This window comes from Pleurodeles waltl, chromosome 7 (assembly GCF_031143425.1).
Source record: "Pleurodeles waltl isolate 20211129_DDA chromosome 7, aPleWal1.hap1.20221129, whole genome shotgun sequence".
NCBI lineage: Eukaryota > Metazoa > Chordata > Amphibia > Caudata > Salamandridae > Pleurodeles > Pleurodeles waltl.
Genome location: NC_090446.1, coordinates 334,700,978 through 334,717,550, shown reverse-complemented (window position 1 = coordinate 334,717,550; position 16,573 = coordinate 334,700,978). Strand labels below are relative to the sequence as shown.

Here is a 16,573-nt window from a genome sequence, read left to right as displayed (position 1 = left end):
TTTTGAGTAACAGGCGCAGTAGGAAATTGTGTGAGATTACATATTTGTAAAATAAATTTAATTCGGACCTACATTTGAGTAAAAGTGGTGGACAACATTTCTTGCAAAGACTCAATATCTTTTAATCGAAAGAATTCTCATTTGTCCTTGCCACGTAGCAAAATGGTGTAGATCTTTATTAATGAAGATGCCTCTTTATCGAGGATTGTTTTCTTCGTAAACAATAAATGAGCTATTCCTACAATAATATTGACTGAATTTTCCAGAACAATATTCTCCCATCAGTCCAAACCGGTTTGAGGAAGACACATAGGGCCTGATTACAACTTTGGAGGAGGTGTTAATCCGTCCCAAAAGTGACGGTAAAGTGACGGATATACCACCAGCCGTATTACGAGTCCATTATATCCTATGGAACTCGTAATACAGCTGGTGGTATATCCGTCACATTTGGGACGGATTAACACCTCCTCCAAAGTTGTATTCAGGCCCATAGTCTTCATACCTTTAGTATGTGTTTGATCGTCTACAGAGTAAACATTCAAAGATTTTACCAATACTGTTGAAACAAATTCAAGGCTGCTACTATGGAGTCAGTTGAAAAATAACCATTCCAAATAAACTACTATACTCAGTTCAAGTGTGGTATATACATACCTGATTGAAGGTGCTTTTGACTAAATTTGATTTCTGTTTCAGCTTGATAATTTATAATAGACTATGCCAAGACTAGGTGAAAACTAGTTCATTTTTTCCATATTTATTATTGATCGTTGTACCTTATTTAACTGCAGTTCCCTAAGCTTGCAGATAAAATTGCAAATCAGTTACTATTCGCTGATGTTGAGATGCTGATTTCGTAAATTCCATGGTAGTGTAGGAAAACGTGGGTTATAGTTCTAAATTGCTTATAACCAAACACAATATTTAGTTGTGATTATATGAAAAACTATGGTTATGACTTTTGTTCCTTTGGCTAGTAAGAAAGATATTCACTTATAGGTGTATAAATATTGGACACTGTTGACACTTTTTACATACTTTGTGTGCTTAGTTTTGGACCTTTATTGAAAGCTGCTTAACTCCGATTAAACCTGTGATGTTTACATTTGCGTTCTCTGAAGTAAAATCTGAGAGCAAGAGGGATTTAGAATTTTACTAGATTTAAACCCTAGGTCATCACCATTAGCAGCTTGTTTTACCCCTTGGTACTCTGCTTGACCAACAATGAGGGGAGATCTCCTTGAAACAGCTTAGGATACGGCGTCCAGCCTCCTGCACTGAAGAATATCCACCTGCCTGGATGATCACCCGAGAATGATGCCTCCATCTTTTGGGTTCAATCGCTGGATTAAGAATAATCTCCAGGGATAGTAGCATGAGTATTCTACTGCTCCAAGAGAGCTGCAGGGGGGTCATAGTCTGGTTACAATGTAATTTAATGATGGGTGGCTTCTCTTCTGTCGATGGAGGGCACAGTATACCTTTCAGCAATGTCTCCTTGCTTTGGAAAGAGGCATAGGTGCCTGAGAAACCCTACCAGGCATTATCCCATCCCAGGGAGGGTGCAGACACATGCTTCACACATCTCTGGGGATCCAGGTCCCATTTCTTGAAGTCCTTCTGGCCCCTCGGTGTTAAAGCATGGAAAGTCAGTTTAAAACCACTGGTTCGCTTTTCAGTGCTGGGTTGTTCAGAATGTTTGCACTGGCACTGAGGACAGTGCAATTTATTATTATAATTCCACACATAGACCCAGTCTACATTGGGTGTACTTGATTCACCTAATATATTAGCACTGAGGCGCCTTTTCGGAGATAGCCACGTGCTTTAAAAATGTTTTGTATTTGTATTTCTATAACTCACGTCCGTGAGCGATTCTACAGTCATCTGTCCCCTGAGGATCGAACGCTCCAGAAGAGTGTCACTTTAGATCTTTGGGACACATAAATTGCATTCACTTCTCCCTCTGCTATGTTCTTTATTCTGTGCCACAGATTGCCTCATCTCTCTGCCTGTTCTCAGTTCCTCCTCGATCTCCATCTTCTACTTCATCGTCTTGTGTGCACCTGCTGGACACTTACCCCCTGCTCCCGGCACTGGAGGTCCTGCGGCTGAGTGATGACTTATTCTTCAGCTGAGATTTCATAATAATGTCATGCTTGTGCTTCAGCTCCAGCAGCAAAGATCTGAACTCTTCATCTTCACATAAATCTGCCACAAAAATATTAAATTACTGCATGGCGAGAAGTGACAATCAGAACACCATGTTGTAAGACGTAAGTGATAATTTCTGATATTCATTTTGTTCTATGGTGCACAGAGACAATCTTTATTTTTAATTTAAGAATAGATTACCCATTTTAAGCAAGGTATGTTTGCAACCTAGTTAATTGGGAGGGCCTCCTTTTACTGTTATGTCGTAGCTCACATCAACCGACCAGCTGATGAGCTGGGACCAACACCTTTGGAAACCCATCACTGAATGGCCACTCAGGTACAGCGCTAGCAACACTTAGTTTATCTCTTCTGTAGTTTTCAGTTACAGGTCGCTCTACTGGAGATCAATAGTAGAACTGGTATGAGTTTTACACATGAACACTTGAGAAGCTAATCACTAGTCACAAAAGTTGTAGAATTTGGCAGCCAGATTTGTAGCCAACGCCAACAGACAAACCTGTATTACTCTGATGTGGACAAAGCATCTTTGGCTGTAGTTGTAACAGGCATGATGTTCTAACTGTTGGTACCAAATCACTAAATTTTCTATGGAAATGGGCCTTCAAATTTGCAAACTATGGTAATTGGATACCTCTTTGATTCACTGCATAGTCAGTTTAGTATTGAAACAAAGGCAGTACAGTGGAGGAAAAATCCAATCGTCCTTGTGCACAAACATTGGCACAACCTTCCACACAGCCTTAAAAACAAGAGAAACATTTTATCTTCAAGGAAAAGTGGAAAGGCCATCTATTCTAGTGCACCAGCTGGTGGCCTTCTCAAATCCAGCATCACAGCATTTCTGTCCCTAAACGTGCAAGCACCCAGGCTACTAAAGAGTTAGCACAACATGGAATAAACAAAAGAACATAAAATCAGTGGGAGGAGCTGTGGCAAAGGACCCCTATGCTGTTTCATCCTTGAGCGTTAATAGGGTGGCAGACGTGTACCAGGAATTCCATCTCATTTATGTTTAACACCTTCTAGCCAACGCTTGCCCGCTGCCCAGGGGCTTACTAAAAAAATCAGTGCCCAAAAGTACTCGACATCGGATTGCCGTTCATAAAGAGCCTTTAAAATGTTTCACTGCACAATGATCACAGCTAATCCTTTCAAGGTAGATGGACAAAGCAACGCACATACCACGCCTACCTTGCCCCACTTTTAGTGACCATCTTGCCTGATTTTCTTTCAGAATAATACTTTTGTTCTGCCGAAGACTAGACAATTAATATTGACATTTCTGTCAAAAACGGATCTGAATTCTGCTGCGCTCTTCACAGTCTTTTAGTTTGCAACTATGCCTGGTTTCAGAATCTGCAGGCGCTTTCAGGCTTCAACATCTCACTTAACTTTGTAAAAGTGTACACGGATGACCACAGCAACTTCACTGATGCGCCCTCCCTCTAACCTACCATACTTTTATATTGAAGAGGAGTAAAGAAGAGGTGATCATTTCCTTGGGTAATGGATTACAGGCCGCTACTGTAGGTCGCAATATCGAGATCAACAATGTCGACCTGCACCTACTTCATCTCTGCAATATCAGCTGCAGATGTATTGTAAAGGTAAATACCTATAGAAGGAGGTGTGGATATACTATCCTTAACTCCTTATCTACATACCACTGACCTTATCTAGACAAGGCAATGGTAGTCTGCATTGTGGATTTAGTACTTGTTGCAGGCGGATTTTTCCATCGGGAAAATGTGAACCTCCAACCCAGCAGTAACATAATGCAAAGTGATGGGGCTTCCCCTGCAGAATATGAAGATGGACCCCTGATCTCACAGATATTCATTGAATTTAGACTAAAGGGGGGCACCCTGACAAGTTGGCGGCCACCGAGAGTACTACAGCAGGCATCTTTGCCAACAGCGCAAATTGTTATTTTGCCTGCTGCCAAGGCATAAGATTAAACAAATAGTCACAGAGCAGAGGTGGGTGTTTGCAAGTGGATTGTTTAACAGTGGTTAATGGGACAGACCCTGTACTAAAACTGTGAGTCAATATAGGTGCATATGCTGCACCTTTTCACCACAATTCGCATAAATACAAAATGTTTTCATCAGATGATTTTCAACAGGGAATTTAAATGCAGAATGAATACTGAAGTTATTACAAAATGAAACTCCTTACAAGGAAGATTATAAAGACAGAGAACGGCATAACCAACAAACAACAATCAGGCTAGACCACACCACTTGGAACGCCACATTCTGCTGTAAGAACTTAACTCCTGCCAGATCATATATTTGCAAAGACCATGCCTTGCTACTCACCAACCCATCCACCATTCAATTCCAAATGTCACCATCTCCAATCCTGGCACTTCTTCCCAGACCAGACCACATCCTAGACATCGCCTCATCACACAGTGTGCATGATGTTGTTATTTTTGTGAAGTGGTTTCCCCCATTAAATAATACCTGAGAGATTCGAACTAACCTAATGGTGTTTCATCCATTGAAGTCTTGGCACTCAGGCTTGCTCCATGTGACACCAGCAGCTCCGCCATGAGTATCTACAACGTAAGAGATAAGCTATGAAACATTCAACCTTGAAACAGACTTATTTAGAGAAGTCTTTGAAAAGCTCGGAGGAGTGGGGCTCTTTCTTCTTAGGTATGGTCTATGTTTTATTTGGTTTTGTATGGCAAACTGACTGCATTTCTGTATATTCTATATTGCTACGGCAAGGAATCCAATTAAACCTTGTTTTAAATAGCGGATGCAAAAAAGACACCAGCACAAATGATATTTGCCTCTAATCTCAGGTGTGGTTCTTAATAACATTTATGTCTTGATGTAAGGGTAAGAACGTGAAACCATTTTGGGTGTATTTTGCAAAGGTAATGCAAACGTTTACAATTTTTGTATGTGCTGTTATCCTTAGTGAAATGGTGGTGACAGAAGCAAGTGCAAAACATTACAGTGCACAATGTGCATATAAGATGTTTTTACAAACAGGTGAAATAACCTTTTTCCTTGTTTTAACATTATTGTTCAAGTTAAAATAAAGACACAAGACCTTATTTAAAGTTTGGAAGATGGGATACTCAGTCAAAATGTAGCATGTATTTTGTGTCCCACATTATAAGTGTCGTAGGCTATAATACAACTCTAATACAGCAGATGGGATATCTGCCACGACCATGACGGAGTATCCGCCACCGACCTCGAAGAGGTCTCCATTAGCAAATATATTGCTACCAATTCCCTGCCTGAGATTCTCGAGGATAGGGTGAGAGTGTAAGGTGGTTGGTATACTAGGAAACCCTAGACATTCAGTGGGCAAAATGACAATTTAAGCTCTGGATTTGTGCAGAGGATACAACTCAGAAACCTTTGGCTTGGGGAAGTGGGGTTAAAAACTGACACTGTGGACAAAGGAAAGTGAAATGTTTGAGTTAAAGATTTAGGAAGGAGGGAATGGAGAGCAAAGCAAAAACTAAATGCTCATTTAAAAATATATATGTTCTTGTGCACCGAAAACGATGTACATGTTCTTGACACACATTTACGAAGCAATACTGAAGAGATGCAGCAGATCAGCTTTCACTTAATAAGCAGGACTGAGTTAATGATGGATACAATGATCTATTTCTCTACCCAAGGTTAATAAACCAAAAAATAACTAAAACAGCTTAATAGGCTTCAAGAGTGTAGCAGAATGATCAAGTGGTGACAGTGGTGTTTAGCCCCTGCCTACTCTAAACATAATTCTGTAAGTTTCTGCTGGCCACATAGTTTGAGGACGGACAATACACCCTGATGTATGACAGAAAATTAATGATGCGTGTGCATATTTTAAAGTGCTAGAGCCATGTATCCTATGTGTCAAAAAGTTCTGGAAATTCCTGAAGCCTCAAGCACCGCAGGACCATTCGCATATGTTTTTTACGGAGTGGGAGCCAATATCCTATACACTACAACGACGTTATATATTTTGTAGTTTTATATTTAAAAAACCTATATAGTAATTCATTAATGACAAACTTATTGTTTGCTAAATGCAATATTTCACAAGACTCACCACCTCTAAATTCAATGTCATAATCTGATTCTGAACAAATGGAAAAAACATTTTTTTATAAACAGTTCATGAGTTTTACACAAAGAAACTTAAAAGCATGCAGGTTTTAGATTGTCTCGCTGCCATATGACACTAGATGGCACTTATGCTGATCTCCTTTAAAAAACAGAGGTCCTATATGTCCCCTCCTCATCTACACCCACCTCTGTTATTGACCCTATCCACACTCCCCCAAACACACTGCTATTCACTCTTTCGGAGCGACACTTGGGGTTCTTTCATTACATCTTTGAAAGTAGAAGATATTATACAAAGAACTGCTGTCACAGCATCTTTCCAACTACTAAATGTAACCAAGACACACTCACACAAGTTACCTGACAAAGCCAAAACACTAAACAACGCTAGTAGACTGGATTACTGCAGAAGTCTTATGGCGGGCCTCGTGCAGTACTTTACATTACTAAATAAGGTCCACAATGTTACTACCCGAATGCTCTACAGTTTCCCAAGACATACTTAGGAATACTTTCCCCTCAGCATACCATCACCAAGCTGGTTGGTTGGCTGACTGTTTCGAACTGGGCCATATATGAATTAATGAAATTAGACTTATAGTGTGCACAGCTACTCAAAAGAGTGGAAATAGCCAACAGATCAGTAGGTAAACAACCATCATTCAAACCTGGTTAAAAAGCTATGTTTTCAGCTATTTCTTTAAAGGCTGACTGGAGACAGCGCACTATTCTAACGGGACCTCATGCCAGGCACTGGCTCCTAGAAAAGATACAGGTCTGACTCCCATTCTAGTCTTCCGGACTCTGGGGATCACGGCCAATAATTTAATCTCACATTTCAGGAGGGACAGTGGAAGCTGAACCTGGTTCTAAGGTATAAGGCCCTTGATCGACATAAGGTCCAATGTGTCAGCTCCAACGCCTTGAACAAAATTCTTTTACTAATTGGAAGCCGGTACAAATCACACAGGTGCAGGGAAAATATGCATTCTCACAGGCAGTCTCAAAAGAAGACCAGCTGCCACGCTCTGAACCACCTGTAACCTCTCCAGGAGATATTCCGGCAGGCCCAAATAAAGCGAATGTCCGTAATCTAACCTTGATGTAATTAGAACCCGAATAACTGTCTTTGTAGCCGAGAAAGACAGTACATGTAAATCTTTGGCAGTGTACACAGAACCCTGAAAAAAGGACCCACCACAGATTTTACTTGAATGACAACTGGTCATCGAATTTCAAACCTAAGTTCTTCACAATGCCATCCTAAGGGCCAAGAGGAGAGACATTTTCAGGCCAGAAAGCTTGTCAGCTGATTGGTGTGATCTCACCAAAAAAGAGAGTCTTAGGGCCAGATGTAGCAATATCCGAATTTGCGATTCCGAAATTACGAGTCGGTGTGACTCGCAATTTCCGAATCGCAAATTTGGATGCAGAACGGTGTCTCAGACACTGTCTGCGAATCGCTATGAGGTCGCAAAGACCCACCTCATTAATATTAATGAGGTGGGTCGCATTTTGCGACCCCATTGCGATTCCCTGCACTCACAGGGATGGTGGCCTGCTGGAGACAGCAGACCTCCATGTCTGCGACTGCTTTTTAAATAAAGCAGTTTTTTTTTTGTATTGCAGCCCGTTTTACTTAAAGGAAAACGAGTTGCAATACAAAAAAAATAACGAACCATTTCGTTTCGTTTTTTCAGAGCAGGCAGTGGTCAATTGGACCACTGCCTGCTCTGAAAAAACATTTTTGGCAACATTCACAAAGGGGAAGGGGTCCAATGGGGACCGCATCCCTTTTGCAAATGGGTTACTACCAGTGTGACACTGGTGGTAACTGCGAATTGCTTTGCAAACGCGTTCGCGGTCACAAAGCAATTTAGCATCGCAGTGTGAGTCGCAAATAGGAAGGGGACACCCCTTCCTATTTGCGAGTCGGTACCGACTCGCAAAATGTGCATCGCGATGCGCATTTTGCATGGTGCAAACTGCGATTTTCGCAGTTTGCACCATGCAAAATGGTTCCTACATCTGTCCCTTAGTCTTTTCAGCATTACACTTAAGCCAATGTGTTGCCATCCAATGAAAAACTGCAGTGAAACAGATTTAAATCAGGTTCCCGGGGTGCTCTTTGCCCTTATCACATGAAAACAGTAGCTGGGTGCCATCAGCGCATCATATGACTTTGGCACCCAGGGATGCAGTTAACTGAGCAAGAGGGGTGAGATATACATTAAACAATGTAGGGCATAAAGCGGAACCATGGCGGACTCCCACTGACAACTCACAAGGTTCAGATGAATACGGTGGGATCCAAATCTGCTGGCTACGTCTCTCTAAGAAAGAGGAAAGCCAGTTCAGGGCCTGACCCACTATTCCCTCCCACGGAATGGGAAAACATGTCAAAGGCTGCTGATAGGTCTAACATTATCAGTACCACCTTTCCCACACTATCTAATGTACCTTTAATGCATTCACTAACCTCCAGGAGCGCAGTCTCCTTGTCATAGTGGGATGTGAAACCTGACAGCTAGGATGAAGCATGTTATTAGACTCAAGATATCTGGAAAGTTGAAGGTTAACATGTTTCTCTATTGGTCTGTAGTTTGATAAGGTTCCAGGATCTGCTGAGGGTTTTCTTTTAAAAGAGGCAGAATTATTGCTTGCTTCCAAGAGCTTGGAACCTTAGCTAACTCCAAAGAAGAGTTTAATACCTTATTTACTAGCAGATTAAATATAGAAGCAGCTAGCACACAGACCTTGGGTGGACAAGGGTCAGATGGAAAACCTGATTTTAGAGTACTTCACACCTTCAGGGAACCTTCCAACAAGATAGGCTCAAAGTTAGGGAGAGACACCTTTATAGGTGGTGTCCTAACAGTCTGTATTATGTCAAGAATATCCTCCTTTTTTGGAAGATTGTAGGGGAGACAAGCCTGAATTGACAGTATTTTTGATTGGAAATAAGATGCAAGCTTTTCACACCAAGTGGTAGAAGACTGCTGAGGGTTAGTAGCCGCAGTGGGTGCAAGAAAGTTTTCATCTATGGAAAACATTTCTCATGGTTTGTTACTTGATCTCGAGATTTTAGCTTCAAAGAACTCAAGCTTTGCAGTTTTAATGCCAGCATAATATTATTTTTGCGCCAATTTATAATTTTCCTTATCTTTCAGCTAATAGCCTTTCCTTATCAGCCTTTCTAAAGCTTTTTTTCTTCTCAGCTGAAAGACTGCACAAGCACCAAGGACTAGCCAGCTTGGTACTTTTCAACCTGGAAGTTGAAAGGACTACTTTTTCCATAGAATCCTTAATCCAATTATTTACCGGTAGAACATCAGCATCCCCCTGACCAACCAGAGAAGGAGCACCATCTCCCAAAATACGGTTAAATTCCTCCTGTAGGATTTCATGGAAGGCTCTCCTTCTGGACAGATGTTTCAAAGGGTTAATAGGGGCGTTCAAGGGGACTGGCCAAGAAAACATTTTCAGACAATGATCAGACCTCTCTGACATCTTATCTCAACACACACGGTTTGGAACCTATTATCCACCAACCAGTCACACCCAAAACCACCTTGTGCCACCTTCAAGACTGGTCCTTCTCCCTTCTAGGCCGAGCACCGGACCTTGCCTGTGACTCCCTACGTGCAGATATTTGCGTAGTTCCATCTCTCCAAGAGTTCAAAACGTCACCAAAAGGACATCTTTTGCAACATGGAAGATGAGAATGGATACTTCCATTTTCTGCAGAATGTGTGTACATTTCATGCCTTTATGCTCCTTTAACTACAAAATGTAATTAGATATGTGTTTGTCTTTGCTAATTATATTCATTCAACAGGTGACATTAATCCACAAGTCTGCGGCTATTTCGTAAAATTATAACTTACCACCTCACTATTGTTTACCTGCCTATAGACTAACATCTTCTGCTCAAAATGTTATTGTTGTTAATAATAAATCTCCACAAAGTGAGTGTTTATGGCCAGATAAAGGTCTGCTTTGACTTGAACTTTACAAAGGCGAAGAAGAACGTAGAAGAAAGCTTTTATTTTATATGATAAGACATTTCAGAACCCACAATCAATCACACATACTTCTTTCTTTTTAGAGCTAGGAAATACACGTCCCAAGACCTGTATGAGGAACAGCTGCATAGTTTGTTTAATCTAAAACTATATGGCCAAACGTAGAGACTACTCTGTCTCCGTCCCTGACATACTCCTCCAACGGGCCAATGAATCAAGGGCCGTCAGAGGTTTGGCCATTTGAACCACTTGCCCTGTTTAGAGTGGGAGGATGAATTGAATGGCCACTTTTTACTCTTGCTTACAGCCAATTAAAACATGGCCGTGTGGGACAGTACAAAGGTGGGAAGGAAACTCCCATAGTAATGGGTCATTCGTTTTTATTTTTTCAAAAACAAATTCACACTTTGACATTTTGTTTTTGGATTAAAAATCATGTTAAAAGTTTGACGACGTGTCAAACTTTTAATACATTCACAGGAACCACCACTGCATTAGTTCCTGCCAATGTCTAGAGTTGTCCAAGGGACTGGTACACAACTCTAAGGGCCAGGTGTAGCAAAGGTTTTTACCCATTCTGTGTCTATGGGAAAAAGTGTTCGTAGATATGGCCCTAAATTTGGTGGGTGGAAGACCACCCATGTGGTCAGAGTAAAGTACTCTGCCATAATGACTCTCTTTTTGTTGGTGGTTGACAATGCTTCAATTGAGGCCACCAATCGTCTATACTAGATTTTTTTTTTTTTGCTGTACTTCTACTGCTCCCATTATCAATCTTAGGATCCCAACTTAAGCTTTATTCAGTTTCAAATTCTTTCACGTTTACAGAGCTTTTGAACAGTTTAAGTGTTACACTGCCCTTTTTGTGTATAGGTATATTATTAATCTACTAATGTTATTTAATTTTCTAAACACAGGCCATCAGGGGCGTAGCTTGGTCAGTAAGATTGAGGGTGTGACCTTCAGACTTTCCAACAAATATGTCAGGTAGGGCACATGAGAGGGGCTAAAGGGGCAGTGGAAAGGTAGATGAATGTGGAGTGGCAGGGGTAGTAAGTGAGAGAAAACACAGTAGTTTGTAAAAATAACATGCATGACGACTTTCAAAGCAGAGAGGGAGAGTGTGTGTAATTCGTGTCCGCATTTATGTAAAAAGCCTTGAGAAATCCGACAGACACCTCACCATACCGGACTGAAAGCACCTGTACCCAACTACTTGCCAAAAAATGCATTTATCCGGTGGGGGTAAAACACCTAACCTCCTCCCCTCCTCATCCTCCCGCCCCCCACTCTCCTCCCCCCTCACCCCCTCCAAAACTACGACCCTGAGGACCATATGAGTAGGCGCTGCGGACCCCCAAGTGCTCACAGACTACTTGGTTAAGAACTGATAGAGTACAATATTATAGCTAGACAGCGGGCAAAGTACCTTCAACATTAATTCCTAACTCCATCATTAAAAAAATGTCACAACATTAATGAGGAGTACCTGGCCCCAGAAGGCTGCGGCATGGAGCGGCTCCCAGTTGTCCGAATCCTTGGCGTCCACCCTGGCACCGTGCTCCAAGAGGATTTCGGCCGCATGGATGTATCCATTGGCACCTGCGATATGCAACTGAGCAAGCACGAAAATACAGGACATGTTCAGCAACAGCGACACATTATATGTAAGCTACATGTATGCCAGGCAGCCATATACAGCATTCCTCTATGAAAGTTATTGCTCGCTCGTACCACTAGAGTGCAGCACAAGACCAAAAAAGAAGGTGAGCTGTTAACAGTGACATGGGTGGCTCTAATCTGGATTTGATCTAACTCTGGTTTCCGGTTTGAGACGCATCACAATCTTCATAAATGGAGAGACAGGTTGTTTGTTACTTCACATGTAATAAATTACCACTTTCGTGTGTGTGTGTCATTGTTAGCTGTAGGCGACAGATTTAAGCAACTTCTTGCAAATGTTCATAAACAACTTTTTCTAAGGGTTCAACAACAAGTTGTATTGGAAGGTATCCTGGCCACAAATTATCCAGTGTGCCTGCACCTGCGATTACGTGTGTAGCAAATTGGGACCGATTTTACCGGGTGTGAAAACGTACCTAGTAAAATCGCATGTTGTTCTGAGCAGGGGCTGGGGGCATCTGCTAGTCCCCATGCAACACCTATAACTACACCAGGCGAGCAAGGAACCCCTCCCACCAGCCTTTCTGTAGTTATTTGGGCCTGAATATAGGACCACACGGGGTGGCTCCTCCTCAGTGGCAAAGGGGTGTCGCCCCCTGGCTAAGAGCCAGAAGATGAAAAATAAAATGATAGCTTGCTATCGTTTTATTTTTCATCTGCTGGCTCAGCCAGCAGGGAGGGTTGGGGCTGGGCCTCGGGAGGTGCGGGGAAGAGAGAGTGAACCTAAGTGTGCAAGTGTGTTTGGCTGGCTGTCTGAGGCCCGCCGAACACACATGCACACTTAGGTTTCTCCACAACAGTTGTGTTTAACAGCTGGGCTGGAGAAACTGCACGGACCCCAGAGCTGTGTCTGAGCGGCAGTCCAAGCGGCACAGACCAATCCTGACACTACTTTCATGTTAAGTTTAGCATGAAAGCAGCGCCAGGATTGATGGGGACCCCGTGCGGGTGTCCCAGTGAATGCTGGAACACCAAAAGAGGAGCAAGGCAGCAGGAGGCGGCGGCTGAGGTGATGAGAATGGTAAGGGTTTTTTTTTTTGCTTCCCCTGTCCCTGTCATCCTGTGCGCCAGTGCAAGGAGAAGACAGAAATGAGCCATATAATGTTAAATATGGCACATTCCTTCCCTCTCCCTGTCATGCAACTCAGTGATCTCCCTGTCTCGCAACTCAAGATGTCTTACTGTGCTGCATTGCGTGACATATTCAGAAATCTGCCCCTTTGTTTTAAAACGGGACCCCTCCTTGGTTATGGTAGAAACTTGGATAGAATAGAAGTTAGTTGAACGGCTAAAATACTTTACATTTTTCACATTCTTCTGCTAATATCAAATGGTGAGTAGTATAACACCCAAGAACAGCAATACCCTACTGAAAGATGACCAGTCAACCCTTGCGAATGGCTTTCTACTGAAACATGCGCTGCTGTTTCTTTCAAAAACTATAGATCCTTTTGAGATACAAACAACTTGATTTGTTAAAATCATCAAACATTGATGAACAGAAGGCAGCACCAGGTAAGGAACAAGTTTATTCTTCAACCAATAACAACCAGGTCCCGGCAGAAATTGCCTAGCGAGGAAACTTTGTGCCAGAACATTCACCAAGTTGCTAGGCAACCCTAACATTCCACACCAACACCCTACAGATGGATTGTGTGGCACATGCGGTAAGTCCATAATTATTCGGAAAACGACTCAGGAGCTAAATTGTGTAATTACAGTAGCCCTGCTTTTAATGCAGGTGCATTCCATCAAGTTAACAGATTTCTATTTCTAGTTTTCTGCATGCCGGTCCCCCTACGTCTCTGTCAGCTTACCCAGCAGCCACCTAGACTCGCTTCTTTCACTCACCAGAGATGCGCCCTGTGCATCTGTCCGATTCAGGTCCTGCCCTGCTGTGATCAGTCCTCGGATATCAGAGATCATCTGCTGCTCTGGTGCTGCCCGCATCTTGTTTATTTTCTCTTGGGTTATACCTTGGAAAAAAGAAAAGCCTGTTTTTTGCAGCGAGAAGCTATTCCAATTACCAGTGCTTTGCATATATCCCTTTAGCTGGTGATTGGGAAAAGGAGGTACAGGCTGCAAAACTATAGTTACAGGTAAGTCAATTGCTTCTGCTCTGTGTGTGTGAGGTGAGCAGGAAGGCTCCTAGTCGAACCCCTGCCTCCCCTGATATGCCCAGACTGTGGCTCTGTCAAAGCAGGTGAGTTCCCCATCAGCTGTCCAATGGCGGTGCTTCTGCAGATGCCACAGCTTTTAGGTGCTGTGGCAGACTGCATGGCCTTCTTTAACGTTCTTTCACAAACACCCTTGCTGAGAGAAGAGCTAACCCCTTCAAAAAAATGTTTAACGCTGAATGACCATATAGAAGCAGTGTCCGAAGTGTCATTGTGTTTTGAAATGAACTTTGTTTTTAATATACTCTTTGAAAGATTCTGGAGCAAAACTGCAACGTTTGGCAACTTTTTTTCAAAATGTGTTTACACGATTCACAATACTTTCCCTTTACCTCTCCAACCTCAAATCCTCCTGAAGAAGGACACATTCACACACGTGGTTCACTTGGTGCTAATGGGGTGATGTTACGTTTTTCTTGAGGGTGTCTCTGAGTTTCCCAGTCTACCAGGGCCCAGGGAACTGCAGTACATTGTTTAATTCCTGTATTAATCTGTTGTGCCTCATAGTGTCTGCAGCAACCCCTTCTCTCTGTGCCAAGAATGTATAGATTTTTTGGACATCCCCACTTAAACATACAATCGTGATTGTCGACAGGTCACTAATATCATCCAGAAGGTCACTCGCTGAAAAAAATTGGTAATGCAGCGCAGACTGTCTAGTAGCCTCTGCTGGTTAAGGTGTCTACATTCAATTCATACAGTTCTGATTGAATGTTGGAACTTTGTCCACTAGTTTCCATCATAGGACACAAGGCTAACACCTTGGACTACTTATAGCCTACCCGTATAGCATCATTGACTTAAAGGGGCTATCAGATGAATGATGCCACAATATCTGTCAAAACACAAGGTAGCCCAAGGTGACATCATCAAACAAAGGAACCTTTCAGAAAGTCTATTGTTGTTGATCTGTAACGATGCAGGCCAAGATAAAGAAACCTCTCCTGTTTATTACACTGGGTTGGCCATTTATAAAAATTTCCATGAATGATGTCACAGTACATTCCAAAACCCCAGTAGGTGTCATCCAAGCAACATTATAGCATGCCTATTGATTATTGTTGGTGACTGTTACAGATGCAGGACTGAGTAAAGACAGCTGTTTTATTCTCTACAATGGATGGCCCCTTTAAACTGAATAATTTCTTCAGCTGCAGCAATTTTCTGTTCAAACCTACAATCCGTGCCACTTCAGGTCGTCAGGACATCACAGATCCATTTATGAGTTTTCTCATGATACAGGACAGTGCCTCATTCCCTAGAGTCAACAGTGACAGAAAACCCACACCGTGGGAATCATCATAGGTCTTCCCAGAGGAGCAGCAAAACAAACAAGGTAGGTTGAACCTATACCAAAGCACCTATAAAGATTTTGTGTGTATACACTTCCTCTCCACTAGAGCTTCGACCACCATTCCGTTGCCTATTAGGGTTACAGAGCCAGTTGTATGCATAGTTAAGCAGCTTAAGGCCACCAGGTTTATGACACACATGTGGCAATGGTGTCCTCGGCCACAGTCAGTAACTGATATGCTATGTTACTTTAGTGAGTTTACAATTTACCATGGAGCATGCATGCTATTGCCTGCTTCAGAGTATGACCGAATACCATGACATCAGCAGATGGTTCCAGTACTGGTCACTCAACCTTAACAAGGGTCTCAAAAAAGCTATTTTCATATTCAGACAATTATGGAGGTAAGATTTTGTGACTTTGTGCCAAAACTGGTGACCCAAAGAATCTGAGAGTTTAAGTATTCCGATGTTCAGCATCTGGAAGGTTAACTAAGAAGCAAACCCCTTCAAATACTAATTTCACCACCATTGCATTACCGTGCATATTGTAATGACAAGAGGTTTGAAGGTACTAGGTCTGAGTCTTCTGGGGGACTTGCTTTCTATCACAGTTTCAGGATACTGGTTGTCCCCACTTCCTGTAGACCTGGGTGGCCACACAAAGTATTTGGAACCAAATCTGCTCCTCCACAGGCTCCTTAGCTCGTGATGCTATAGTTGTGGTTCACTTGACTGAACTGGAGCATGCCTGCCCTGTTTTCACATGGTTGAGCGGGAAAGTCAAACTAGCATAGGCAATCTTTGACCTAATATATAAGTTACATATTTGTGTGGCTAACACTGGATCATTTTCCCCATCTTATGAAGAAGGCGGTTGAAAGTTTTAATGATGTGACTCTTAAAGCTTTTAATACTGAATTTTAACATGTATTGATTTTGTGATGTATGTTTTAAGATGTCTGACTGTGTTGTTCATGATTGAACTTGAATGTTTTATTGTGCAATCCTCGTGAAATAAACATTTATGATGATGACTCTTTATAAACAAAGGATAATGTTTGGTAGAACCTGACCCTCTGGGTTTTTATCTGTGTCGCCTCTGGTGAACTGTCCCAGAGGA

General features: G+C 42.2%; 1 protein-coding gene across 2 annotated transcripts in view; it reads right to left on the bottom strand.

Annotated features, from left to right (window-relative positions):
- Positions 1 to 16,573, bottom strand: part of PPP1R16B (protein phosphatase 1 regulatory subunit 16B) — a 232,557-nt gene that overhangs the window by 20,020 nt on the left and 195,964 nt on the right. For both annotated transcript variants that reach the window (XM_069243781.1, XM_069243780.1), the window contains exons 6-9: positions 13,832 to 13,956; positions 11,787 to 11,912; positions 4,669 to 4,744; positions 2,085 to 2,214 (exon numbers count right to left, since the gene is read on the bottom strand). In XM_069243781.1, the coding sequence (XP_069099882.1) occupies positions 2,085 to 2,214; positions 4,669 to 4,744; positions 11,787 to 11,912; positions 13,832 to 13,956 (457 nt within the window). The remainder of the gene's footprint in view (positions 1 to 2,084; positions 2,215 to 4,668; positions 4,745 to 11,786; positions 11,913 to 13,831; positions 13,957 to 16,573) is intronic.